This window comes from Leuresthes tenuis, unplaced genomic scaffold (assembly GCF_036924035.1).
Source record: "Leuresthes tenuis unplaced genomic scaffold, fLeuTen1.0.hap1 SCAF_10, whole genome shotgun sequence".
NCBI classification, from domain to species: domain Eukaryota; kingdom Metazoa; phylum Chordata; class Actinopteri; order Atheriniformes; family Atherinopsidae; genus Leuresthes; species Leuresthes tenuis.
In genome coordinates this window covers 17,761,344-17,787,915 of record NW_027325364.1, presented here as the reverse complement: position 1 = coordinate 17,787,915, position 26,572 = coordinate 17,761,344, and the positions used below count along the sequence as shown (strand labels likewise).

General features: G+C 45.2%; 2 protein-coding genes across 3 annotated transcripts; both read left to right on the top strand.

Moving 5' to 3' along the window:
• Positions 1-56: 56 nt before the first annotated feature.
• Positions 57-4,284, top strand: gpn2 (GPN-loop GTPase 2). The gene is made up of 5 exons (XM_072394572.1): positions 57-1,112; positions 1,288-1,444; positions 1,532-1,692; positions 3,525-3,655; positions 3,834-4,284. The coding sequence occupies exons 1-5, from the start codon at positions 693-695 to the stop codon at positions 3,904-3,906; spliced, it is 942 nt and encodes a 313-aa protein (XP_072250673.1). The 5' UTR covers positions 57-692; the 3' UTR covers positions 3,907-4,284.
• A 3,584-nt stretch (positions 4,285-7,868) lies between these two features.
• On the top strand, positions 7,869-24,859 carry arid1aa (AT-rich interaction domain 1Aa). 2 transcript variants are annotated; one of them, XM_072394571.1, is made up of 20 exons: positions 7,869-9,083; positions 11,425-11,643; positions 11,728-12,327; positions 12,450-12,545; positions 13,854-14,094; positions 15,197-15,286; positions 15,394-15,564; positions 16,116-16,449; positions 16,584-16,729; positions 16,841-16,926; positions 17,034-17,243; positions 17,362-17,566; positions 17,732-17,867; positions 17,976-18,145; positions 18,250-18,421; positions 19,363-19,488; positions 20,199-20,289; positions 20,506-21,346; positions 21,477-21,607; positions 21,700-24,859. In XM_072394571.1, the coding sequence occupies exons 1-20, from the start codon at positions 8,169-8,171 to the stop codon at positions 23,569-23,571; spliced, it is 6,852 nt and encodes a 2,283-aa protein (XP_072250672.1). In that variant the 5' UTR covers positions 7,869-8,168; the 3' UTR covers positions 23,572-24,859. The 2 variants fall into 2 exon arrangements, with proteins under 2 accessions (XP_072250672.1, XP_072250671.1); XM_072394570.1 differs by having other exon boundaries at positions 17,714-17,867.
• Positions 24,860-26,572: the final 1,713 nt, after the last annotated feature.

Genomic DNA, 26,572 nt, shown 5'->3' with positions numbered 1-26,572 from the left:
TGTCTGATTGTATTTACTTTAACTCGTTCTGTGAGATTTTGGTTCCTGTATGAAACTTAAAGTTTTGCAAGAATTCGTGAACACATATCTTAACGATGTAAGAATGTTAAGCATGAGCTAAAGTGGGGTTGCATAAAGTATTGTAGTATTATTATTATTAAACCAGAAGTCCAGAGTTTCCTTTGGGGCTCATTGAACATAACGGAGCAACGTTTATTGTGACAGGCAGATCGCGTAACCCGGAAGTGCATCTGCTACCTTCGCTTGTTTGTTAGCAGCTGCTGTACGCATGCTAACTTTGAGTCGACGTGCGGTAATTTTCCATCAGTATTATGTTTATTTTTAGTTTTTTATACGAGCCCACTGTTATATCTCAGAAAAGTTTATTTAGGTCAAATTCAACCTCTCTTTCGGCACGTCCAAGCTTTATAACACTTAATTTATGAAGCTGTCCAACTTCCATGAGTGTTGACACGGCAAAGATTTATTGCTTCTGCGTTTTTGATTTGTCCGATAATCTCAGGAAGCTGAACTCCTGCTTTATTCAGACTACTATTAGAGAGTGTGACCCTGCCAGGTAGCACCACAGCTGGATGCTGACATTCTGCATGGTATCGCATGTGGCCCCTCTGACACCCTGATCCCTTCCGACGTGAAGTTTCTGCACCCCCTTTCTTTGGACTTCCAGAACCATGTCCACTCAGAGAGGAGGAAAACCCTCTCTGTGCTTCGGTCAGGTGGTTATCGGACCCCCGGGCTCAGGTAAGACCACTTACTGCCAAGGAATGCAGGAGTTCTTGACCAGCCTCGGGCGCAAGGTGATTGTGGTGAATATGGACCCAGCCAACGAAGGAATACCATACTCCTGTGGAGTGGACATCTCGGAGCTGGTCACCCTGAACGATGTGATGGACAGCTTGAAGCTAGGGCCCAACGGCGGGCTTCTTTACTGCATGGAGTATGTGGAGGCTAATCTGGACTGGTTGGAGAATAAGCTGAAAGCGCACAGTGACTGTTACTTCCTGTTTGACTGTCCAGGACAGGTTGAGCTCTACACTCACCAGAGTTCAGTAAAGAATGTTTTCTCACAGTTGGCCAAGTGGAATTTCAGGGTGAGCCATCGGTAGATGTTATTAATCTAACATCCCCTGAGCCCCCTGAAACTCAAACCTCACCACACAATCATTATTATGCACTGAATTAACACAATAAAGTTTCCCTTCAGACTGCATTTAGGTGTAATTATTCTGCCTCTCCCCCTTTTTTTTCTTTTTTTCTTTCTTTTAGCTGACTGCAGTGCACCTCGTGGACTCTCATTACTGCGCTGACCCTGCCAAGTTCATCTCCGTGCTGTGCACCTCCCTCTCCACCATGCTGCATGTGGAGCTTCCCCACGTCAACATCCTCTCCAAGATGGACTTGATTGAGCAGTACGGCAAACTTGGTAAGTGAAGGGCTCTTAGCCGTCCCTCCACCGAGTTCAATTCTTCATCCACGGCGCTGACGCTCTTTGCTGTCTCTACTCGTACAGCCTTCAACCTGGACTTCTACACAGAGGTGATGGACCTGACCTATCTTCTCGATCACTTGGCCGCAGACCCCTTCTTTAAAAAATTCCACCGTCTAAACGAAAAGCTGGCAGAAGTCATACAGGATTACAGCCTCGTCTCCTTTGTGCCTCTCAATGTACAGGTATCACTGCAGTTTTGTCCTTTTTTAAATCATTTCATCTGCGTGTGGCAAAAAAATTAACCTCACGGGCTCAATGTGGTCCTTGCGGTTCATTCTACTCCATAGGAGCTAATGTCTAGGGCTGCTCTGGGCATCTGGACAGTTTTCACTTGATAGTACTTGCATGTGTTGTTTTGTAGCAGAATTTGAATGGTTTACCTTTTTTTTTTTTTCCAGGTTCCAGGTAAAGGTTTATGTGCTTCTTGCCTAGTCGCTAGTGCCAAATGACTATTTTCATCAAATAATTAGCAACAGGGTAAATCCCCTTTAAGCTGCACGTTTTCACTTGTTATACATTTTCCACCGTTAAGCAAACGGCGTGAAAGTAGAATCGTACGTTGCCTCACACGTAAAATGGTGTTTTTCTTTTTGCTCACAATTATGAATCGTGCTTATTCATTTTATACTGGTACGGCGGCTTTGCTCTGTATCGACACGAGACCCAAAGCCCAGGGAGTCAGTGTCAGGGCAACCTTACAAAACTGTTTCAGGTCCAAGGAATTACAATGTGGTTAAGTTGACTGGACAAACAAATTTAAAGAAACTGCACGAGTGACACAGTTAAAATGGCGGCGGTGAGTATTTTTCTGTGCAGATGGTTCAAGTTAGTTAGCTTGAACATACTTGTGCTGTAGGGAGCCAGAAGAACAGTTAACATGTGCCGTGGAGATGTTTGAACTACTCTGTTCAGGCTCTTTGGGTGCGAGTTGTGTGTACCGCGGTTAGTAAGCTCCTATTGCAGCATGCCTATTAAAACCTATGTTGAGCTTTGATTGAAGGCCAATCTTGCAGTTAAAAGACGCGTTTGTTTTTATTGTCTGTTCGCTATATTCGCAGCTCATCTCAGATTTATCCTGCTGTTGGAATGATCCGAGTTTGCTCAAAGACACTGCGTGTGCACAAATAATTCCTTTTATTACATTACTCTGCATGGGTTGTACAATAGTTGCGTGGCATCCAAACTGAGTAGAAGTCATCTGAGCGTCCTAAACTAATTCACTTCAGCCCCTCTGAGAAATCCCAAGTCATATTTCATTGTTTGAACAGACCAGTCACAAATCCCTTCTCGGTTTTGGAACTGAGGATCGGACCAGTTTTCTGTGACTAGCTTGGTGAAAGTTGCCTCTAGATGAAGAGGGATTTGATCCCGTATGCGTCCAGAAACAGAAGTTTAGACCATGTGCCGGCTCTGAAAATGGGACTACAAAATGCAGATCGTCTCTTGTTCTAACATGGTGAAAATCCTGATGCATTTCTACTTTCTGCTCCCCCCGAGATAACAGCCACTTGTTACCTTGGTTAACTCATACACTTATATACGCAGCCAGTGTGAAAAGCAAAAAAAAAAACCCACCTTTGACCCTGATAGAGAGGGAAAAAAAACACAAAAACTTTGTGTCAGTGAAGTTTTGGGGTTTTGTGGCTTTGAGTGCATCTGTTGCTTATCTCGCCAAGCCAAACTTTGCTCAACAAAACACAAGGCTGAGGAAGCTGTTACCACATTTTCAAGGTTTCAGAAACTCAGAAGGCCTCCTCGTGCTGTAAATCTGCACGGCGGCTAAACACACTCGATAAAGGCAGACTTGTGAAAGCCCTACAGATATTGACTCCGCATACCGCTGTCGTAACTCCAGAAACCAGAAACGAAAATGTCTTTAAACAGCATATTATCAAGGTTTCGGTGAGAGTTTTACTTTTTTTCTTTCTTACAGTAAATACTTAGGCAGTGGTTAGTTTCTTTGAATTTCTCCAGGGAAATCCCCAGATCACATGCTGTTCTTTGCTCTCTCCAGGACAAAGAGAGCATGATTCAGGTCTTACGCGCTGTGGACAAGGCCAATGGCTACTGCTTTGGAGACCTGGAGGAGAGGAATCTGCAAGCTATGATGTCAGCTGCTGTGGGGGCAGACTTCCAGTTCAACTCGTATCCTTTCCTAATCACTGCGGTGACTCACTGTGACTCATCCGGTTTAAGATCAAACCTAAAGGCACTTTGAGACTCAGTAATACCCCTGATTATGTCAAAAGCTAACCTGAATCTGACAACATACACAGAACATGGGAAGGTTTTAGCGTGTTTTCCTTAACATTTGACCCTCTAGTACTCTCGGGGTCCAAGAAAGGTATGTCGAAACCAGTGGAAAGAGTGTGGAGGAGGAAATGATGGAGCCGTGAAATGAAAAGACCACGTCACAGGACAAAAGCGGATGCCTCCCTAGCAGCAGTACACCAGTCGAGTCTTGGCGACGTCTATCTCGCTTGGCCTGAATTCATAGACTCAACAGAAAAAGGAAGAGAAAGACGGGAACTAGAACTGGGTGCTGTGCAGAAGGTGCTTTTATTAAACCTCTTGAAAATACACACTGAGGTCGACAGGGTGGAGAAAATGCTGAGATTTCCTTCCCTGTATTAATGATGTGTTGTCTGAATAATCTTATGTTTGTACTGGCAAATAAAGTTTCTTATTGACACCAATGCTGATTCTTAAGAGGCACCGAAAGCGGAGTCTCTCATTTACATGTTTGAAGTGACTGGAATAAACGTTGAAACATTTTCCTTCTTATTTTAGATTATTGGTGTTTTTCTTCAGTGAATTGTGGTGAAGAGGACTTTTACCGTGTATATCATCCCGTGTGCATTTTCTTTTCTAAGTTAGAATGCCGTCGAGCAGAAGGAGTCAGAAAACTGCCTTTTCCCCTCTTACTAAGCGTTTGAACATAACGGAGCATGGCAATATGCGGTGCCTCAGATGACCTTTTAACATTTTCAGAACCATCTGACCATTTGGTCAGATTGGCTTTTGTTTGTTCTTTAGGTTGAAATGAAACGGTGTTCTATCCTATGAATTCAGAGCAATTACAGGTTACTTTGTACAAACAGCTGCACGATACCCCTTTAGAAAGACGGTGTGAATCTAAGTCGTCAGCAACACATCATAACCGCAGTAAAAACTGACTTGGGTCAAGAACCGGTGCGCGCGCTGTATGTCGGCTCCGTTTTGACCAGCAGGTGGCACATGCGCTCCCAAATCCTCCTCCCAGATCCACAAAAGTCCGCTCCGATTCTTTCCAGCAGCCAGAGCAGAAAAATTAAGTCAGGCGGGGAGAGGAAGCCACATTAAATCTGTGTTTCTGCACAACTGGCCCTGTGTCTAGTCTTTGGGATGGAAGATCTTCTGTCTTACTGATTGCTGCAAAAAAACTCTCTACTTCCACTGTTTCCACTGCTGCCAACTGCGCTCTTTCTTCACAGTTCAAAATCTATCCTATCTGCATTTTGGTTGTACCCCTGCCACTAAAACCGACACAATCTCAGACCAGAATTCAGTGCGAGGCTCTGTGCGTGCACGCACTTCTGCTGTGTTGCAGTTATACTGACATAAAAAGCGTGATCCACTTTGCGAGCTCGCGCTGATGTGGGAAATCACATTAACCCTGCGTTGTGTGATGTGGCTGCAAATTATATGAGGACAGCTTCCTGCCTGCTAAGCTCTGTGTGCATTAGGGGGGTGTGTCAGGCTGAATGTTAAATTGTGTTTCGATGTTTGTACATGTGATCAAGTATGCCTCCTCATTGGTACTTCCTGCCTTTTTTTTCTTCCTTTAAGCCCCCTAGAGGTAGATGTGTGTGTTTGTGTGTGTGAAAGGGAGAGCATGAGAGACGGTTTGTGTGTGTGCGCGCGCGCGCGCGCCTGTGTGTCGAGAGTGAGAACAGAAACCGAAAGGCAGCCTTGTCCTACTTACATGCCAAATCTGAATTTTAATCAATACCCAAATCGAACAATTAAATGCCTCATGAAGATTTCACTGCTTCGGCTTTTAATTATTTCTCTTTCTCTCACACACACACACACAAAACTCCTTCAGCTCACCACACACACTTCATTACCATCCCACCCCTGCTCAATGCAGTGCACACACCCAGTGTGCTAAAAAAGGTCCCCTTCGTATGTCAGTGGAGAAGGGGACTCAAATGCTACAATCTAAAAAAAAATTCTGAGACTTTAAAACTGTTCACGCTTCTTCTCTCTGAGAGATGAGGTGTCGTTTTTTTTCTTCTGTTTAGTATAGTTCAGTGTTTGTAGGCTGAGAGAGAGCAGGAGCCTGTGCGCCCATCCCCCCACACTCAGCACAGAGTGTTTCTGCTGGAGTGAGATACAGACAGAGAGGAGAGGGGGTGGTAGAGGAGAGCAGAGCAGGCAGGCAGGCAGGGGAGGGAATAAGAGGGAATGTGCATTGCTAGTCTCGTTTGCTGCAAGGCTTCCTCCTTCTGCTGTGGAAAAACCTGTGTGTTGCCTCTCTTGTGTCAATGCCTCTCAGAGACGTTGGTGGGAAATAACCAAAACCAACAGTGCAAAAGCATATCTATGACTTCAGTATATCTAGTAAGATAACCAAATAACCACTCTTTACTTACTTATTTTGTTTGACTAACAATATAACTGTGTCTGAGCCGCGCTGAATTATTTTAAGGAATTTTCATCATTCATGCAGTGAATCATCGACAACTGTATCACTTCCATTGCTTCTTATAAACTGAATGGGAATTAATTCCTAAACACAGACTGTAGTCCATATTTGAGGCACACAACCAACACCTGACACAAAATAACCACAGAAAAATATAAAATGACCACAAACAGACCTGAATTTGACAAAAAAAATTACTTGAAAGACACACGGACCAGCTACAAAGACATACAAAAAGGCCACAATGTGACACAAACCAATGCAAAGAGATGTAAAACAACCAAATTGACCTGAATGTTACACAAAATGGACTCAAAGAGACACAAAATAACCAAAATGCGACACAAAACATAATCATAGAGTCACAAAAGGGCCAAAATGAGATACAAACCAACACAAAGAGATGTAATACAACCAAACTGACCTGAATGTTACACAAAATGGACTCAAAGAGACACTAAATAACCAGAATGCAACACAAAACAGCATCATAGAGTCACAAAAGGGCCAAAATGAGATACAAACCACCGCAAAGAGATGTAAAAAAACCAAATTGACCTGAATGTTACACAAAATGGACTCAAAGAGACACAAAATAACCAAAATGCAACACAAAACAGCATCATAGAGTCACAAAAGGGCCAAAATGAGATACAAACCACCGCAAAGAGATGTAAAACAACCAAATTACCCTGAATGTTCCACAAAATGGCCACAAAGAGACACAAAATGACCAAAATGTGTCGGCCACAGATAGATGTAAAAGTCACATTTACCAGAATTTAGCTCAAAATGATCCCAAAGAGAAACAAAATTACCAAAATGTGACACAAACATCAAATGGTCACAAAATGGCGACAAAGATACTAAATTACCTAAATGTAGTTCGAGGCAGCAGAAAGTGATGTAATATCTGCGACACTCATCCACATCACGATAAGTGCTTAAATAGTGGGCAATTTCACTAAACTGTAGAAGCATTTTGGGCGAGAGGTGAAATATCTTCAAGAACTATGAGGAGAAGCTCATTTGCCTACTATTTAAGCCATTAAGAAAGTCCAATTGTTACACTTGATAGAATAACTGAAAGGGAAAATGGCAACAAAGAATGGCAAAATTAAATACAAACTACCATCAGCCACGAAATAAACATAGATAGATATTAAAGGGCAAAAACGAGACACAAATTGAAAATTTGAATCCACTTGAAAGACAAATAGTTGGAGACAAACACAACAAAAGCAAAAACACACATGCATGATTTGAGTGTTTTGTGTCAATTTTGCACGTGCCCAGTCAATTTGTAGGCTAGTATGTATGTATGTATGTATGTATGTATGTATGTATGTGTACCCCTGCTTTTTACATGTACAACTGTGGCATCAATACATATGCGAACACTCTTACAGTTTCATTAATCAGTCAGTGCTCTCTGTTCAGCTCGGGAAATTCACCGGGCTGCACTTTCTCTGGTGAACGCTTCTTGATTGTCTTTCACTCGAACACACATTAAGACTTATCATGTGCATAGCATATTCCACCTATAGGGTAAAAGAAAAAAAAGGTAAAAGAGACACAACATGAGGGTTTCAGACAAGAAAAATCCGGGCCGCCTCGGATGAGAGGCAGTCCGTGTTTTGCGGCCACCCGTGCGGCTCAGTAAAATGGCTGTATGTAGCGGAGCCTCGTGTTGGTTGGGTTAGCTCCCTGCCTCTACCCGGGCTCAGTAACACAACTCCCACAACAATTTCTGTTGCTTCTTTACGCATTGTATGGAGCCTCCATCATCTCTCAAACCCATTTACGGAGCCGGAACCGGTGGGATGGCAGCCGGATTCGGTCCGGAATAAGGGGTGGGAATGAATCGACATAAGGATTAATGTTTCTAAAGAATTATTTATATTCAATGCTAGCTTTTGATTGTGACTGACTCGCCGAGAGAGGGAGAGAGAGGTGGGGGGGTATATCATGGCCGCTCAGGTCGCCAGCGCCGCCACTCTTAACACTAGCCCGCCTTCCGAACTCAAAAAGCCGGATCGAGACGCCAAGGAAGAGTCTGTTCCTGGAGAGAAGCAGTCGGATAAAAAGCAGCCGGGTTTGGACAGCGGATCGCCGGGCCGGGTGGATCTGCAGGACGGGGCCGACGGTGGAAATGCAGGGGGAGGAGGGGAACCTGAGATGAAGAACGGGAATGGGAACCCGCCCAGGGCTAACAATAATACCCAGAATGACTCTGTAGGACCGGAGGGAAATAACCACCCCGGTTTGGTGCATCACCACGGCCCCGCTTTTCCTCCACCTTCGTACGGATACGGTCAGCACTACGGTCGGGCCCCTTTTCATCAACATGGCGGACAACAAAGCCCTGGCATGGCAGCTGCTGCGGGTCCGGTTGTGCAGTCGAGCAACATGATGGACCCGTATCAGCCTAATTCACACGAGCATGGCTTTTCAAACCATCAGTTTAATAATTACAACCCATTCCCGAACAGGACTCCATATCCCGGCCAAGCATACGCCATGAACTCGCCTCGCAGTGCTCAGGCGCCGACAGCTGGGGGGCAGCCAGCTAAGCAGCAGCCACCACCAGGAGGACCATCGGCAATGGCTGGATCTTACAGTAACCAGAGATATAACATTGGAAACCCTCAACCAACATCCACACCGACACTCAACAAGCTCCTAACGTCCCCCAGCTCATCGCGGGCATATCCAAACTACCCGTCTAGTGACTACAGTAGCCAAGAAGGAGCTAGTAAGGGACCAGCAGACATGGGCAGTAGCGGTCAGTACGGAGGGAGCAATCCGGCTTGGCAACAAAGGAGTCATCACCCGTCGCCCATGAGCCCGGGAAGTGCTGGGCAACCGCTAGCTAGAAGCCAGGTAAAATCAGTTTTTTACTGAAACACGGGCTTTAGCACGTCTGCTTCCCTCCTCTGAGCTAGTTCACAACGTAGCAGGCCAGCCATTGTCTGATACTAGTTCGCAAAGACTCTAAAATGGCTGCCTCTCGTGTGTATTTTTTTCTCTTTACACCACACCAATAAATAAGTGTTGCTTTTAGTAAATTTATTAAGGCATGTAGTCACAACAGAGTGTTCATTATATAAGGTATAAGTTGGTGAAATGATGTTCAGGAAGCTAAGAAGGCCTGACTTTGAAAAGGGGGCGAAAATGCTCACTGAAGAGCAACGCTTCGTTTTTTCACCTACAGCTTTGCTACTCCTTTTTAATCGCGGACTTTTCAAGACTATTTGACATAAGCAAGCTTTACTATGCGACTCTATAACGTGCCCTCACACCGTAGTACATGGGAGGGTTGCTTATACCCTTATGTTTATACTGTTTCTTGCCTGGTAAGCTGTAATTTTGCGGCCATGACGGAAGGAATGTGTTGCGTGCCGAATGAGTCCTTCACGGTTAGTTAAATGGCACGTTTAGGTCCTGTTTAAATTGCTCATTTGCCCCGTGAGATGTCAGGAAGAGACAGAAATTGTTAGATTTTGGCAGTATATTGATTAAATGCGTTCGGTGGGGTGAAAGGATCCCGGACTTTCCACGCATGCTGCCTGTAAACAGTCAACTCTGCCTTATGAGTGACTGAGTGCAGCCTGCAGATTGCAGTTTGCAGTGGGATTTGAATTGTGGAGGTAAAATCCGACTGTCAAAGCTAGGAGATAGTTGGTCTTGGGTTGACATGCTAGCTGAAATCTGATTGGCTCCTCATCCGCTGCTCATGGTCATTTATAATTACATGTGATGCAAGGGAACAGTTGCTGATAAGAACACACAGCATTAGCTCATCACAGGGTCACTTGGGCCATTACTGCCTCACTCCTCCTCCCAGCTGCACTTTTTACTTTAAAAACACACACTTTTAGAGCAGGAAAAAAAATATGGTTGTGTATTTCTTCCAAAAACCCTATTATTATTGTTATCATTATTATTATTAGCCCCTGTTTTTAGGTGCTTCATGGTTGCTCCATTAGAACACCAGAGAGATCATCATGATGTCAACAGTCTGCATCAGTGTGTGAGATTGGATTGATTTTATATATAATTCAAATTAAACTATAATATCATTACTACAGTCGTTAAATGTTCACAGCGTAATGGCTTATGACAACATCTGTTGTCTAATCTGTCTTGAATTTTGCCAAGATAAATTATGGATTTGCTTGTTGTTGTTTTTTTTTTACGTATTCCAACTCATTACACAATTGCAAAAGCCAACCTTGCGTTCTGCCCATGAGGATGTGTCCTGCTGCTGTATCTGGCATGCCACACAAGTTTGACTGTGTGCCTGCAAAGAATTCCCCCAACCCCCCCCCCCCCAAGCCAATCAGAAAGCAGTCCACCATCTCTCATCCACCAAGGGAGTTTCCTCTCTGTCTTATGCAGATTAGCCATGTGCTGCTCTTATTTATTTCACCTCATTATCTTGGATCTGCGGTATGTCACATAAGGCATGGTGTATACTGTTTGTAAAGGGGCGGTTTTGGAGCTGAGGATGCTCCTCTCAGCAAAGTGCACATGTGGGAGATCTGATTCGAACAGATCTCCCACATCTGGGGACAATTTTCGTTTGTACGTATTTCTTTTGTTGAAATTGTCATGGGAGACCTGACCTTTTTATATACAGTGAAACCCTTGTTGAATTTAAAACCGATGAGTCAGTCTTAGGACTTGTTTGCTGGGTAATAGTGTGTGCATGCTCGTACATTTTTCACTCTCTCTGGATGTTGTTAAATCACTTCCCTCATTTCTGGTGTCATTCATCCAAAGCCAAACTGCCTTCTCTGGGGAGGAAAAAAAAGCTACTTGGACCAGGCTCAAAACAGGAGCACAGCTGGGATATGTTTAAGATTGGGCAGACTGCCCTCCATTCGAAAGGAGATATATATAGCTCTGTTGACTTCCGAAACTATGGCAAAGTAAGGTGAAAAAAAAATATCAGGGTAATGACCGTGGGAAATAAGGTGAGGAGTGCGAAAAAAAAAAGCACAACTTCTCCATTCACCGAAGTTTGTTTTGATACTTTGGGTCTATAATGGTGGCACACTGCAGCCAGGTATTTTAGGGCCTTTGGAAAAACACGCTGTGATGGCATAATTACATATGGGTGAGGAAGACTGCTTGTAAGTTTTGACCTCTGTTGATTTTTATTTCCTAACGTATGTAGTTGTTAACTGAAGTTATTGTCTCATTTTGTTGTCTTGTCCAGCCACCTGGTCCCATGGATCCGATGGGAAAAATGAGAGCTCAGCCATATGGAGCAGGCAGTCCGTACAGTCAGCAGACTCAGCAGGGGCCTCCAACAGGTCCTCAGCCCGGGCCGGGGTACCCCGGCCAGGGTTACGGCCCACCAGGTCCCCAGCGATACCCAGTGGGAATGCCAGGACGTACCCCTGCAGGCATGGGTGCCATGCCCTATGGCCCACAGGTATTTGATCCTATTCTGGATTGTTTTTCAGAATATTAGAGTTTTCTGCAGTCTTTCTGAAGTTGTTCTGTGTATTCTGTTTAGATGGGAACTTATGCGCAGCAGGGACCAGGAGGATATGGCTCTCAGGGCCAGGCACCTTATTACAGCCAACCTGGTCAAGCTCCTCACCCAAGTCAGCAACAAACTCCGTATTCCCAACCCACACCCGGACAACCCAGCGGGCAGTCGCCTTATCCAGGGCAGCCTCACCCTACACCAACTTCTGCTCCACTCACCCAGGGAGGACCACCCTATCAGCAGCCCCATATGCCCCAGCAGTCCCAGGGGCCACTGCCAGGCCCATCCCAGGGGCCCCCACAGTCTCAGCCACCTTATTCTCAAACATCAGCCCCCCAGCCCAGCCAGTCTCCCTACGCCCAACAGCAGGGACCTCCAAATCAGACCCCACAGCAGCCAAGTTCCCAGGCTACTCCTGGATCACAAGGCCAATCCAACTACCCGGGATCCACACAGGGCCCTCAGCAACCCCCTTCGCAGCAACAGCAGGCACAGTCTCATCCACAGCAGCCACCGGGGCACAGCCAACACCCACAGGTCCAGCCTGCAGCATACCAGCAGAATGCTCAGCAACAGCAAGCACAGCAGTCACCTTATCAGCGTTTTCCTCCCCCCCAGCAGCAGGTACTTCCCTCGGCCTTGGATCAAATTCGTGTGTCTCATTCTTTTTTTTTTTTTTCTTTCTTTTTTTTTTCCCCAGTCCTTCCATTTAATTACAATAAAATTTGTGTTTCCTTATTTTTTAGGACGTATCCCAGGACTCGTTTCAGTCCAGCGCTCCTCCATCCACTCAGCCTAAACCTGGCCAAGAAGACAGTCAAGGCCGCCCCTCCAGCCTTCCGGTCAGTAATGCCTGTTAAATCACAGCTGGGTCACATTCAGTGCTTTTGCTTTTCACCTTAATGTAGGACAGTTAGTTCCTACCTTTGTATGGCAGTTCTTTTACACACAATATGTTAATTTTACAACTTGGTGTCAGCGTGAGGCCAATTACATCCCAGTTTTTTCTCTTTTTATTATGAATGAAAAGTATTTGTTTGAACGGGTTTCTGCTACTGTTTTGTCGCGCTGTGGTCGCTGCGCTTTCTGCTCCTCGGTGATTTTTGTCTTTGTTTTTTTCCGCTGCTGCACTTCTGTGGTTGTTGGGGCACAGCTGTGTGGCGGCTGCTTGTGGAAATGCTGCTGTGTGAAAATGAGGTGTTTTAGTTTGCGTGGATGAGAATTCTGAAGATTGAACACCTGCTCGCTCAAAACAAAGCAAATTCATTCTTAAATTTGATTCCTCAGCTAAGTGAGTTATAAATTCATCTGTGCGCCGAGTGTTTTGGCAGACATCTTTTCTGGCTGTAAATAATTAGTTAATAATGGTAAGACATGTGTACGTGAGTACCAGGATTTTGACCTTGTCAGAGAATCAAAAGCATTTTCTAGTGCTTGTATCTTATGTTTACTTTCAGTTCAATAAGACTGTTTAAAAAAAAAAAAAAAAAAAAGACCCAGCAAGTAAAAATTCTTCTTACACATGGCATCTGTCAGTGGCTCTGCCTGTACCTTTGTTAGTATTCGCAACATGCGGCCGAGTTGCTGCAGATAGTAAAAACTTACAGGTGCTATTCATATGCAGTTGCTTCTCTGTCAGCTCTTTGTGACTCCAGGAGTCCACGTTGAGCTGGGGTCAGTCACCAACCGTTGGATAAAGTCACTGAAACGGTCTAATCTGCGAGTTGCCTGTCTGTCTGAATGTCAACCTGTGTGAACTTACATTCATGACTTTGAGATGAACATGTTTTTCATTCCCATCCAGGTCCAAATGTCGGTATAGAAAGGCTCTAAATCTGACATGAAATCACAAGAATTTGTTTGTGTAATGAAATCACATGGCAAGGCTGCTGCTTTTGCTGACTCGACGACTTGCCTCCTACAAACCTTTGTATCCATGACAACCCATGGCTCTAATGCATGCTCATGCTCTCCATGAAAAAGATAAATAAGGACAAAGGCCTCCAGGGGATGTGTGTGCATACTTATACTACAGCCGGCATATGAAGTAGATGCTGCACGGCACAACGGGCACCGAAAGGGAATCTTATGAAATCATGACCTGACATTTTTCTTTTTGCTGACTGTGTCTTACTGTTGGTATTTTTCAGGATTTATCGGGGTCCATCGACGACTTGCCAACGGGTACAGAGGGCGCCCTGAGTCCCGGCGTGAGCACGTCGGGTGTGTCGAGTAGCCAAGGCGAGCAGAGTAACCCTGCCCAGTCGCCCTTCTCTCCACATACGTCTCCCCACCTGCCAGGCATCCGAGGGCCCTCACCTTCCCCCGCTGGCTCCCCTGCCAGCGCCAGCACACCCCGCACAGGACCGCTGTCACCCGCCAACATGCCAGGTGAGCCAATACTTCACAGAGAAATGAGGCGTTTGATATGTAGCAGACTCCCGAGACACGATATTGTCAAATCGCTTAACGGATGTCAATTTTTATTTATTTATTTATTTATTTTTAAGTTGTTTTTCACGCTTTAGAGGCGCTGATGCTTGAAAGCACCAGCCCGACCGGTTTGTTTTATTTAATAAAATCCATATACACCTGATGTATTAGCGTGTGTACCCACGCCGAGGCAAACCTGCATATATTTGCTCATTTTGGGGTTAAAAATAGTACGAATGGCAACGTTAAAGGTGGCGCGTAATCACATTTTTATCTGAAAACTTCACAGGCTGTAATTGTAAAGTTTTTATTTTAAAGGTGGTTGCTCACAAAATGAGTACTTGAGCCGACCGACCTGACGTGACAAGTCAGATCAGAAGGCTAAATCTATTTCTATTGGTTTCTCTTGTTGTAAATCAATTTGTCAAACAGTATCTCGCACACATGTGAAATGATGTTTTTGTCCATCCTCTGCAGAAGGCAGTAAGTGAGAACTCAAGTACCCACATTTCACCTTGTTTGAGCTAAAAGCATGTCTTAAAGAGTGCTGCTTTCAAAAAAAAAAAAAAAAAAAAAAAAAGAAGAATTTGGCTCCGCTGAGGTTGAAGGCCACATTCTGTGAGGAATGATGTGTAAGAGATTGACACTAGAAGGCTGTTTTCAAACCCACTGCTGAAGTTTCTGTTGGCTCATCTGAAATCTGAGTTTACGGTCTCATGATATAACACAGCTAGTTTTGGAGGCCTTTGTGGTCTGATAGGCAGCTTTTACAAGTAATGTGGAAAGTGGAGGTCTGGATTATACTTGGATTGAGAATAGACTTTTTCTCAGATGGGACGCATGTTTCTATCCCATAAAGAGTAAATGTAGACTTTGTAGATTTCACAGATTTTTCTGTGAACCTTAACACTGTTTTTTCATTCATGAACGTCATAGAATTTCTGTTCACACAGATGCAAATTATCATCAAAACGGCATATTTATTTTCACGGCCTTTTCCTCAAATCAGAAAATCTACCTCCCCTGACTTCAAACTAACCAAACTTTGATTTTTATTTAGGGACCCAGATGCCTCCCAGGCCATCAAGTGTGCAGTCAGATGGGAGCCTGCATCCTGCAATGAGCCAGTCCCCTATGGCCCAGGATAGAGGTACGTAGCTGACTTAACCCAGAGTGAGTGGGGATGAACCCATCAAGAGAGTTTGCTGTAGCATCCGGGTCTGAGCCCTGTCTCCTTTTCTTGTCCATTTGTGTCAGGGTTCATGCAGAGAAACCCTCAGATGCCCCCCTACGGCTCCCCCCAGTCAGCCTCTGCACTGTCACCTCGTCAGTCCTCTGGGGGACAGATGCATCCTGGGATGGCCCCATACCAGCAGAACAACTCCATGGGTGGCTATGGGCAGCAGGGAGGACAATATGGCCCCCAAGGTTTGTACTATGAAATCGTCCCTGTTTGACTTTGACTTTACTTGAAAGCTTTTTTTTTTTTTTTCTGTTTTAAAATATTCTCATAATGAAAGGCGTTATTTGACACGGCCTAACATGTGATTTACAAAGATTTTCCACTTACTTGACAGTCTTTTGGTGAAATCTGCTCATGTACATATCCCTTTAGACAAACCTATGGAATATATCTCCTTGCCTCATAGGAATACCATGCTGTAGCTGGTCCCTCCCTCTGACTCTATTGCAGCTATTTATAGCTGTGAAGCAGAGAGTCAGCTGACGTAGCCTAGCCTCCTGTCAGTAGAGCCGAAACTGTGACAAAGGCTTGTTGCACTGGGTGCATAGTTCTGTGTCTCTCACACAGCTCTTTAGGAAAAGTGTGAGAGACACTTGTTTTTCATATAACAGGCCACTTTAAATCACAAACACAAATTAAGGTCACTGTGTGGCAGTGATTTATTTATTTAGTTATTTTTATTGTTCAGTTACAAGCAATAAATCTCTGTTTGTTGTTGTCGTGCCATCATCTGTAGGTTATCCCCGACAACCTGGCTATGGCAACATGCCCAATGCAAACTACCCTGGGCCAGGCATGGGCACCATCAACCCCATGGCGGGACAGGGTGGAGGGCCGCCATATGCTGGCATGCCTCCAGGAAGGATGCCTCCTAATCAGATGGGGGCTCGTCCTTATGGCCCCAATATGGGACCCAATATGGGCCCTACTATGGGTCCAAACATGCCCCCTAATATGGGCAACATGCCACCCCAGGTAGGCTCAGGGATGTGTCCCCCTCCAGGATTGAACCGAAAGCCCCAGGACCCAACAGCCATGCACCACCCTGCCACCAACTCCATGCACAACAGGTTGGTTCTCCATCAGTCCTCCTGTGGACACATTTATCTATGTCATACAGCTTTGCCTGAATATGAAATTGGTGTCCAATACTTTGTCACATATGGTGCATATCAGATCTTCATACATTTTCTCCTTTTTCAAGGATGCCCGGCTATCCTAACATGTCTCAAGGCATGATGGGCTCTGGTCCACCCTATGGCCCACCAATGAACAGCATGCCTGGAATGATGAACACTCCTGGTGGAGCACCGTATCCCATGGGGCCCAACATGGCCAATAATACAAGTGGTAAGTTAGACAGAGATGACTGCTTTTGGCACTGTCCTTATTTATTTATTTTCCTTTTTTTTAAATGTAGAGACATCACTGCTAATTTCAACCCCTTTCATCATGTTGTAGGTATGGCTCCAAGTCCAGAGATGAATAATAAGATGAATAACAAAGTAGATGGGGGTGTAACGCCCAAACCAGAATCCAAATCTAAGGTAAAAATTTTAATAATTTCTGAAAATCTTTGGGGGGGTTCTTACTTAGATTCTTACTCAGATTTTTTTTTCTAACTTTTTTCTTATTTCTCTGTCCAAAAACACAGAAGTCCAACTCTTCTACGACAACCAGTGAAAGCATAACACGCTTGTACGAGCTCGGACCAGAGCCGGACAGGAAGTTGTGGGTTGACCGATACTTGGCTTTCATTGAAGAGAAAGCCATGGGCATGAGCAACCTGCCTGCTGTAGGACGCAAACCCCTCGACCTCTTCCGGCTGTATATGTCGGTTAAAGAGATTGGAGGAATGACACAGGTTAATATGCCATTTATAAACTACAGTCATTTCCAAAGTGTATGTTTTGTTCGCTTTCTGACGTCTTTTGTTTCTTTTCACCCTTCTTAAATCGTGTCTCCTTTTGGTTGCGTTGCAGGTAAATAAGAGTAAGAAGTGGCGGGATCTTGCTACCTCCTTAAACGTGGGTACATCCAGCAGTGCTGCCAGTTCTTTGAAAAAGCAGTACATCCAGTGTCTCTACGCCTTTGAGTGCAAAATCGAGCGTGGTGAAGACCCTCCTCCTGAGATCTTTACAGACAACAAAAAGAACCAAGCTGCTAAGGTCCAGCCTCCCTCCCCAGGTTAGAGCATTCTCAGATAAAACATGTGGTTCAGTGGCCCACATCTACTCACTTTAAAAAAAAGAAAGAAAGAAAGAAAGACAAGAACTTGCCTTTTTTGCAGTGTCATTAAAGTCTTGTACCATGTCTGTCTGCTTCAAACTGAAGCGTCCCTCTGCTCCACAGCTGGGTCAGGCTCTCTGCAGGGCCCTCAGACGCCCCAGTCCACCAGTAGCTCCATGGCTGAGGGGGGAGACCTAAAACCTCCCACGCCGGCCTCTACTCCTCATACCCAGATGCCCCCAATGCCACCCGGGTCCAGGTAACTGTCAAATAAGATTTTACTAATGGATCTTTGCTTATGAAGGAAACATGGCGATTGGTGCAACCGGTTTAATTCTGCCTCTTGTTCATGTTACCTCTGTCTTAGGAGCAGCGTTAACCTGCAGGACCCCTTCTCTGATGGAAGTGACCCCACTTTCCCCAGGAAGAACATGACACCCAACTCCACCTATCAGTCAGGCATGAACACACCAGACATGCAGGGTAGGATGGGACCCTATGAACCCAACAAGGACCCCTTCACTAACATGCGAAAAGGTGGGTGCACTGAATGTATTCATGTCGTCATGTAGTCCAAGTTAAAATTAGCATTCCCAGTTCGTCTCTTGCGCAATGTGTTTAAATTCTGAACTTGTTTCCAGTCGGGGAGCAGTTTCTGCCTGCTAGCCAGGGCCCTAACAGTGTAGTGGGTGACCAGCAGCAGCAGCCGCCACAACAACAGCCTCCGTTCAATAGAGGGCCGCCTGGGGCCATGGGCACGATGCCAATGGGACCCCGACAGCAGTATCCTTATGGACCAGGCTATGACAGGAGGTGAGAAATGTGGAACTGATGACAGACATGGATTTTTTTTTCTTTTTTCTTTTTCAGAAGATTTTTATCTTTTTTTTTTTAATTGATCAAACTTGAACATAACTGTTCAATTCAGGAGGAGCAGGTCTAACTTTTAGTTACATTTGATTGATTTTTTTTTTTTTTTGTCATCTGAAGAAAATGTATTGTGCTTTTGAAAAGATGGGTGTTAAGTTTCCAATGTACTTCCATGTTTTGTTGTGTGGATCAATGATAGAATTCTATGTTTTCATCTTCATCTGTTTGTTTCGTGTCGGTCGGTGACATGCAGGCAGCTGATTCTGTCTTTTGTGGCAGAAAAGCGTCAATAAACAGAAATTAGACTTTTGAAAATGTCATCGTTGTGCATACATTTAAAAATTCATTGTCGAATATTTCATTTGGTACGTTAAATTATTGAAAAATCTTTACGATTGAACTTGCATCAACCAAGTCACCCCTGTGGTTTTTGATTTAACTGAGCAAGAGAGCTGTTTTGCAGACAAACTGTGAAGCAAATGAGTCCATCAAAAATGACAGGATTTAGATTTTCATTTCTTTGAGCTTATTTTCAAAACAGTCCATTACAGCTGATTACTTTGTTTAAAGTTTGTTTGGGCACCTGTAATATCCCTATTAAGCCACTTTTCTCAGTGTTTTGTCATCAAACCGGATGTTAAAAGGAGCCCATCAAAGACGCTCTTGTACCTGCTTAATGTTGGTCTCCGGTTTATGATGAAGACAGTATTTCCTTTTTTTCCCTTTAATTTGTTCTGTGCTTTTTTTTTTTTTTTTTTTTTCTTTTCTTTTTTTTTTGAGTTGTCCTGGTGTTTTTATTCCTGTCGTTTTGAACATCTCGAACATAATTTGGGTTCAGCAAAAGCAAAGAAAATGACCCCGTGTGCTCTCCTGCTTTTTCCCAGGTCGGAACAAGGAATGGGCCCGGAGGGCAACATGGGATCCGGTGCTCCTCAGCCAAACCCTATGATGCCTGCCAACGCCGACGCGGGGATGTATTCGCCAAATCGCTTCCCACCACAGCAGCCACGGTCAGTTCACTCAACATCTGATTGGCAGACTTCTTGGCTTTAAAACTGCTGTCAGTGGAAACTGATTGTTCTTTTTACGTAAACAAGAATATTATCTCTGAGAGGTTTCAGTGCCCGAAATCTGATCAAAACGCTCCTTTTTTTTTTTCTTTCTTTCTTTTTTTTTTTTTTCCTTTTTCCTTTAGCAGCTTATTTCTTCCAGTATTGCAGTCAATTTAGAGGCCCAGTTTTTGGTCACATCACGAACATCAGATCTTGGTCATTTCTCTTGGATAGAACATCCAGTCCAAATTTAGTTATATGTTGACAGCCTTTTGGTTTGGTCTCTTTCGCATATGATTCTGGTGTGAGATTCGGATGGCATTGACTGAAATGTACTTTTAATTTTGAATGTGTGAATTCGATTTAAAATGGCTCAAGGCTAAAAATATTCATTTATGCTTAGCGGAGAAAGCTGAGTGTGTTATGAAAATTGCATTATCTATTTATTTTACATTATAGATTTGTGGTTTAATTGAAAAATCAGGTTGAGGGAACCAAGTATGATTGAGATGAGACATAATGTAACGAATGTTTAAACTGTTAAAAAAAAAAAAAGGAAATTTAAGAGGCTGTTATTTATAAATTTGTCACAAACTGCATGTGTTGCCACTGAGTCAGAGATGCAGAAGATTTAAATGTTCAAACTGACGAGGCATTATTGTTTGCAGGCATGATTCCTATGGTAATCAGTATCCTGGACAGGGAGCGCCCCCTACTGGTTCATACCCGAATCAGCAGCCTGGAATGTACCCACAAACGGTAAATTATCCATCTGCACGACCAACTCCAACTACATTCAGTACACTGGGATCAGATTTGAAAGTTGTACTTTAGTGTGAATGTGCAGTGCCACAGTCATTCATTTCAAATGTCAGAAAGCAGTAAAACCAAATTGCGAGCAACTTGATTTTTCTACAACAGTTCAGTTGATGTTTTTGTGTAATCGGATGTTTCTCTGTACGTAATTTTCTGTAGAGTTACAAGCGTCCTGTGGAAGGAGGTTACCCTCCATCTAAACGTCATGAGACTGAGTACAGCGGGCCTTTTCCTGGTGGACAGCAAGCACCGCAGCAACAACAGCAAGGAGGCGCCCCTGCACCATCTTCAGGACAGCAGGAGTCGTACAATCAGTACGGCGGCAGCGGGCCCTACCCTGGCCCTGACCGTCGTCCACCTGGCCCCGGCAATCAGTTCCCGTTTCCCTTTGGTCGCGAGCGGATGCAGGGATCGACCGGGCCTAATGCTCAGCCTAACATGCCCCCTCAGATGATGCAGTCGGGTCCCGATGGTCCTCAGGGAGGAATGTGGCAGGGACCTCGAGATATCAACTATCAGAACTACCCTAACCGACAGGGTGGCCCTGGGGGCCCACCCCAGGGACCCGGTTATCCCGGCATGAACCGTTCAGATGACATGATGCCATCAGAACAGCGCATGAATCATGACGGTCAGTGGGGGGGTCAGATGGGCCCTCGGCAGCCTCCCTATGGTCCAGCTGGGCCTGGCCAACCTATGCCTCGTTCAGTGCAGCCCAACTACCAGCCCCCTCAGGGTGTGCAGAACCACATTCCACAAGTGTCCAGCCCAGCTTCCATGCCCCGCCCCATGGAGAGCCGGACATCACCCAGTAAATCTCCCTATATGCACGGAGTAATGAAGATGCACAAGGCCGGCCCCCCAGTGCCTGCATCCCACATTGTGCCCCCTCCGGTGCAGTCGCCTCTAATAAGGCGAGACATGCCTTTTCCCCCAGGCTCGATAGAAGCCACACATCCTGTGCTGAAACCCAGACGCAGACTCACCATGAAAGATATCGGTAGGACTATAAACGATAAAAGCTGACCCCATTCAACCACAACAGTGTTTAATGTTAGATTTTCTCAGCTGTCTGTTATTGCACAGAAATTTCTTTGTACCCATTTAGTTTTTTATTCCTTTCATTTTAGGAACCCCGGAGGCCTGGAGAGTCATGATGTCATTAAAATCTGGTTTGTTGGCTGAAAGTACATGGGCCTTAGATACCATCAATATTCTCCTGTATGATGACAACAGTATTTCTACCTTCGATCTCAACACGGTGAGGCTTAATATTGATCCTTTTATGACACTTTATAGCCTTCTTAGTGGTGATCATGTCTAATGTTTTCTCAATTTGTGTTCTTTATTTAGTTGCCTGGCTTTCTGGAGTTGGTGGTTGAGTATTTCAGACGCTGCCTAATTGAAATCTTTGGCATCCTGCGGGAGTATGAAGTTGGGGACCTTGGTCAGAGGACGCTGCTTGATCCTGAAGCCTTGAAACGGGATTTGGACAACACGGAAGAGGAGGAACCACGGGTCGAGGATATGGAACAAGAGGAAGAAGATGACGATGAGGAGGAGCGAGAAACGGTTAGGCCAGCTCATGTGAAAGAGGAGGAAGACCGAGAGCAATGCTCTCACGGTCAAGATGAGAAGACGGATGAGGAGAGGAAGAACAAGAGTTCTTCATTTGAGCAGACTGGCTCGTCGCAGTCTTTACCTGCCCATGAGCGCGCCAAACAGGCCAGCAAGTTTGACAAGTTTCCTCTGAGGGTGGTACGAAAGAAAGACCCATTTGTCGCTGCCCAAGCAAATAATCACGGCAAAGTGCAGGAGTTCGACAGTGGGTTACTTCACTGGAGTGCTGGAGGGGGTGACTCAACAGAGCACATCCTGACCCACTTTGAGCCATGCAAAGACTTCTTGGAACCGCGAGAACGAATACTCGTTCCCCAAGTTTTACTGAAGCGACGAGTCCTCGAAGAGGACATACGGGAAAATTGTTTTCCCTCTGAGGAGGAAAAGCAGAAGCATGAAGATGAGGAAGAAAGGCAAAAACGGGCATCTTCGTCAGAGAAATCGACGGTCTCGGAGAAGGCGGGCTCCACCGTTAGCAGTGAGGAGGAGAGGAAAACAGAAGCTGACTCCAAGGCGGTAGAGAAAGCTTGTAAAAGTCACCAGGAAAATAATAGACCAATTCTTCCCCCGGGAAGTATTTTAACCCAACAGGCACAGCAGACTGGCACCATCCTAGAGGATGAGCCTCACAGTAAAGACGAAGGGCCACTCGTTGCACTGGCTGACTGGCAGGATTCTTTAGCACGTCGCTGCATCTGTGTCTCAAATATTGTCCGCAGCCTCTCCTTTGTACCAGGCAATGACCATGAAATGTCCAAACATCCAGGACTGCTGCTTTTACTCGGGCGCCTGATCCTGCTGCACCACCGGCACCCTGAGCGCAAACAGGCGCCACTCACCTACGAGAAAGACGAGGATTCAGACGAGGGAATGGGCCAAAGGGATGAGTGGTGGTGGGACTGCTTGGAGCTCCTGAGGGAGAACACGTTGGTCACCTTGGCAAACATTTCAGGCCAACTAGACCTTTCGATCTACCCTGAGAGCATCTGCTTTCCCTTGTTGGATGGTCTTCTTCACTGGGCCGTGTGCCCCTCAGCAGAGGCCCAGGACCCCTTCCCCACCCTTGGTCCCCACAGTGCTTTGTCACCTCAGAGACTGGTTCTGGAAACGCTAAGCAAACTAAGCATCCAGGATAACAATGTGGACCTCATCTTGGCCACTCCGCCATTCAGTCGGTTGGAGAAGCTGTATGGGAACCTGGTGCGGTTAATTGGAGACAGGAAGATTGCAGTCTGCAGGGAGATGGCCGTGGTCTTATTGGCCAATCTGGCCCAGGGTGACACACTGGCAGCCCGAGCAGTCGCTGTTCAGAAGGGCAGTGTGGGAAACTTGCTGGGTTTCTTGGAGGACAGTCTGGCTGCCACACAGCTTCAACAGAGCCAGGGCTCTCTGCTGCACCTACAGGGGATGCACTTCGAGCCCACCAGCCCGGACATGATGCGACGAGCTGCCCGGGCGCTGCACGCCTTAGCGAAGGTGGAGGAGAACCACTCAGAGTTCACACTACACGAGTCCCGACTCCTCGACCTTTCAGTGTCTCCCCTAATGAACTCGCTGGTTTCTCATGTTATCTGTGATGTACTCTTTTTGATCGGCCAGTCATGACGGCTGTAGAGAGCCGTGGCTCCACTTTTTCGGGGGGGTTTTTATCCACAATCCCCACCTCCCTGGTAAACCTGGCTTGTGTGTGTAAAGCAGGGCAAGGAAAGTTCAAGTGACTGTCTTTTAATTTATGAAAATCCTTCAGATTACATTATGTGAGCCCTCCACAGGCCAGCCTTGCTTGAGGAGGGTAATTGCCGAGCTGTGGTGGATTCCAAACCAGAGAGACGCCGACAAAGTGACACTACTTGCAACGCGAATGCCAACTGGATGACACGGAGCAGAGCACCATGGTTGGGAGACTGTTCTGCACTTGGTGGGGGGGAAAAGTACTTTTTAATAAAGATAAATAAATGAATAAATAAATAGCTGAAAAACAAAAACTGTAACCAAAGTTGCTGTCTCGTTTACAGTGAGTTTGGGAGACGCAGTGTGCCCTAGCTCTCCCCTCGAGGGCACAGTGAGTCTGTCGCTGGTTGACATTCAGAGGTGAAGCAGACTGACAAGTGGCCTGCTGGTTATAGTTGCTATAGTTGGATCCTCACCAGTCAGCCCGACAGTAGACAGCGCTGTCAATAAACACCTTCACCGGGGAGGCCTGTGCAGTGTGCAGTAGATTGTAGGACATTTTCTGTACCGTACTGCTCTTGAGTGTAAGCATTCTGTACCACACGTTTCACACAGAGGCTGATGATGCAGCTCTAGAGTTCTGAGGTCATTTTAGTTTGGTGTTGAACAGAAAATGGCTTTCTTCCCCAAAGTATCAAGAACCTACAACACCCTTACCTCCTCTTATCCCTTGATTGTATGAATACCCTTATGAAAAGAAATCACCTCTTAGGACTGGTTTTCAACTTCAAATACAGCTTTGCTGTGGTGTATATATAATGTTGTACATTATACTTCCTTTCTCTGTGTCTGTCTCTGTCTGTGTCACTACTCTCACACTTGTCATCGGTACGGGACGGAGGCTGACGTGAGCTTGGTCCGTGACCTCCAGTCCACACCGATTGCACCCACTCCTCTGGTTTCTCCACAGCTCCGTAGTATGACAGACACAGCTCCAACTTGTTATCTCCTGGTACAACAAGAATAAACTAGATGAAGTACACACACTCGACAAATTTTCTCTGGTCATGGATTCTGCATATTTGTATTTCAGACTATGTAGCTAAGACATCATGTAAATTCCTCCCTTTCCCTTTTTTTGGCTCAAGGAATATCATTTATTCAGTATGAAATCTTTATACTATATGTTCCACGTGGTAAGAATAAATGTACATCAAATCTTCGTAAGCTGTTTGATGGTTTCGTTCTTTTGGAACAGTAAGCGCTCCTGGAGAAAGAAATGTGTGAATTCACACAACGTAAGATTAAAAAAAAAAAAAAAAAACTATATGTCTGTTTCGCCAGTGGGTTTGTTTGACTAAACATGAGGTAATACAACATAAAGCTTGACATAAGAACTCAGGCTTGTTAATCATCAAAGCAGTGTTTCTGGCCATCAGTCGCCATATTCTGGTGTACAGATGAGTCCATGGAGAAGCTGAAATAAGGCAGTACATCTCTGCATTGTCTACACTATCTTGTAAAACTTGTACATTAGAATGGTGTTTCCAAAGCTGCACTGTATTGCCAAAAATATTCACTCATCTGCCTTTACACACAAATGAACTCGAGTGACATCCCATTCTTAATCCATAGGGTTTAATACGACGGCGGCCCACCCTTTGCAGCTGTAACTGCTTCAACTCTTCTGGGCAAGCCTTCCACAAAGTTTAGGAGTGTGTTTATGGGAATTTTTGACCTTTCTTCCAGAAGCGCACTTGTGAGGTCAGACACTGATGTTGGACCAGAAGGCCTGGTCCTCAGTCTCTGCTCTAATTCATCTCAAAGGTGTTCTATTGGGTTGAGGTCAGGACTTGCTGCCAAGTCAAGTTCTTCCACACCAAACTCGCTCATCCATGTCTTTATGGACCTTGCTTTGTAAACTGTTGCGCAGTCATTTTGGAAGAGGAAGGAGCCATCCCCAAACTGTTTCCACAAAGTTTGGAGCATGAAATTGTCCAAAATCTCCTGGTATGCTGAAGCATTCAGAGTTCCTTTCACTGGAACTAAGGGGCCAAGCCCAGCTCCTGAAAAACAGCCCCACACCATAATCCCCCCTCCATCAAATTTTACACTTGGTACAGTGTAGTCAAATAAATACCGTTCTCCTGGCAGCTACTAAACCCAGACTCATCCATCAGATTGCCAGATGGAGAAGCGTGATTCATCACTCCAGACAACGCGTCTCCACTGTTCTAGAGTCCAGTGGCGGCGCTGCATCTGACGCTTTGCATTGCACTTGATGTTGGATGGCTTGGATGCAGCTGCACGGCCATGGAAACCCATTCCATGGAGCTCTCTACGCACTGTTCTTGAGCTAATCTGAAGGTCACATTAAGTTTGGAGGTCTGTAGCGATTATGCGCACTCTGCGCACAATGCGCCTCCTCAGCATCCGCTGACCCCGCTGTCAGTTTACACTGACAGTTGACCGTGGAAAATTTAGCAGCGAGGATATTTCACGACTGTACTTGTTGCACAGGTGGCATCCTATCACAGTAGCCTGCCACGCTGGAATTCACTGAGCTCTTGAGAGCGACCCAATCTTTCACAAATGTTTGCAGAAGCAGTCTGCAAGGTGCTTGTATTTATACACATGTGGCCATGGAACTCATTGAAACACCTGAATTTAATTATCTGGATGCGTGAGCGAATATTTTTGGCAATATAGTGTATGCGTATTAGCATCAGTCATAAGACGTTGTGCAGCGCCTCCTGCTGGAGAGAAACACAGGTTTATAAAAAATTTACAACAACTGTCGCGAAATAATAGTCTCCACACCAGCGAATGGTTAAGATATCAAGGTCAATAAATGATTAGTAATATGTTAAAGACACAAACTATTCTGAAGATAAACATTTATTGTATCGGTATGTAAGACGGCTCCAAAGCTTTT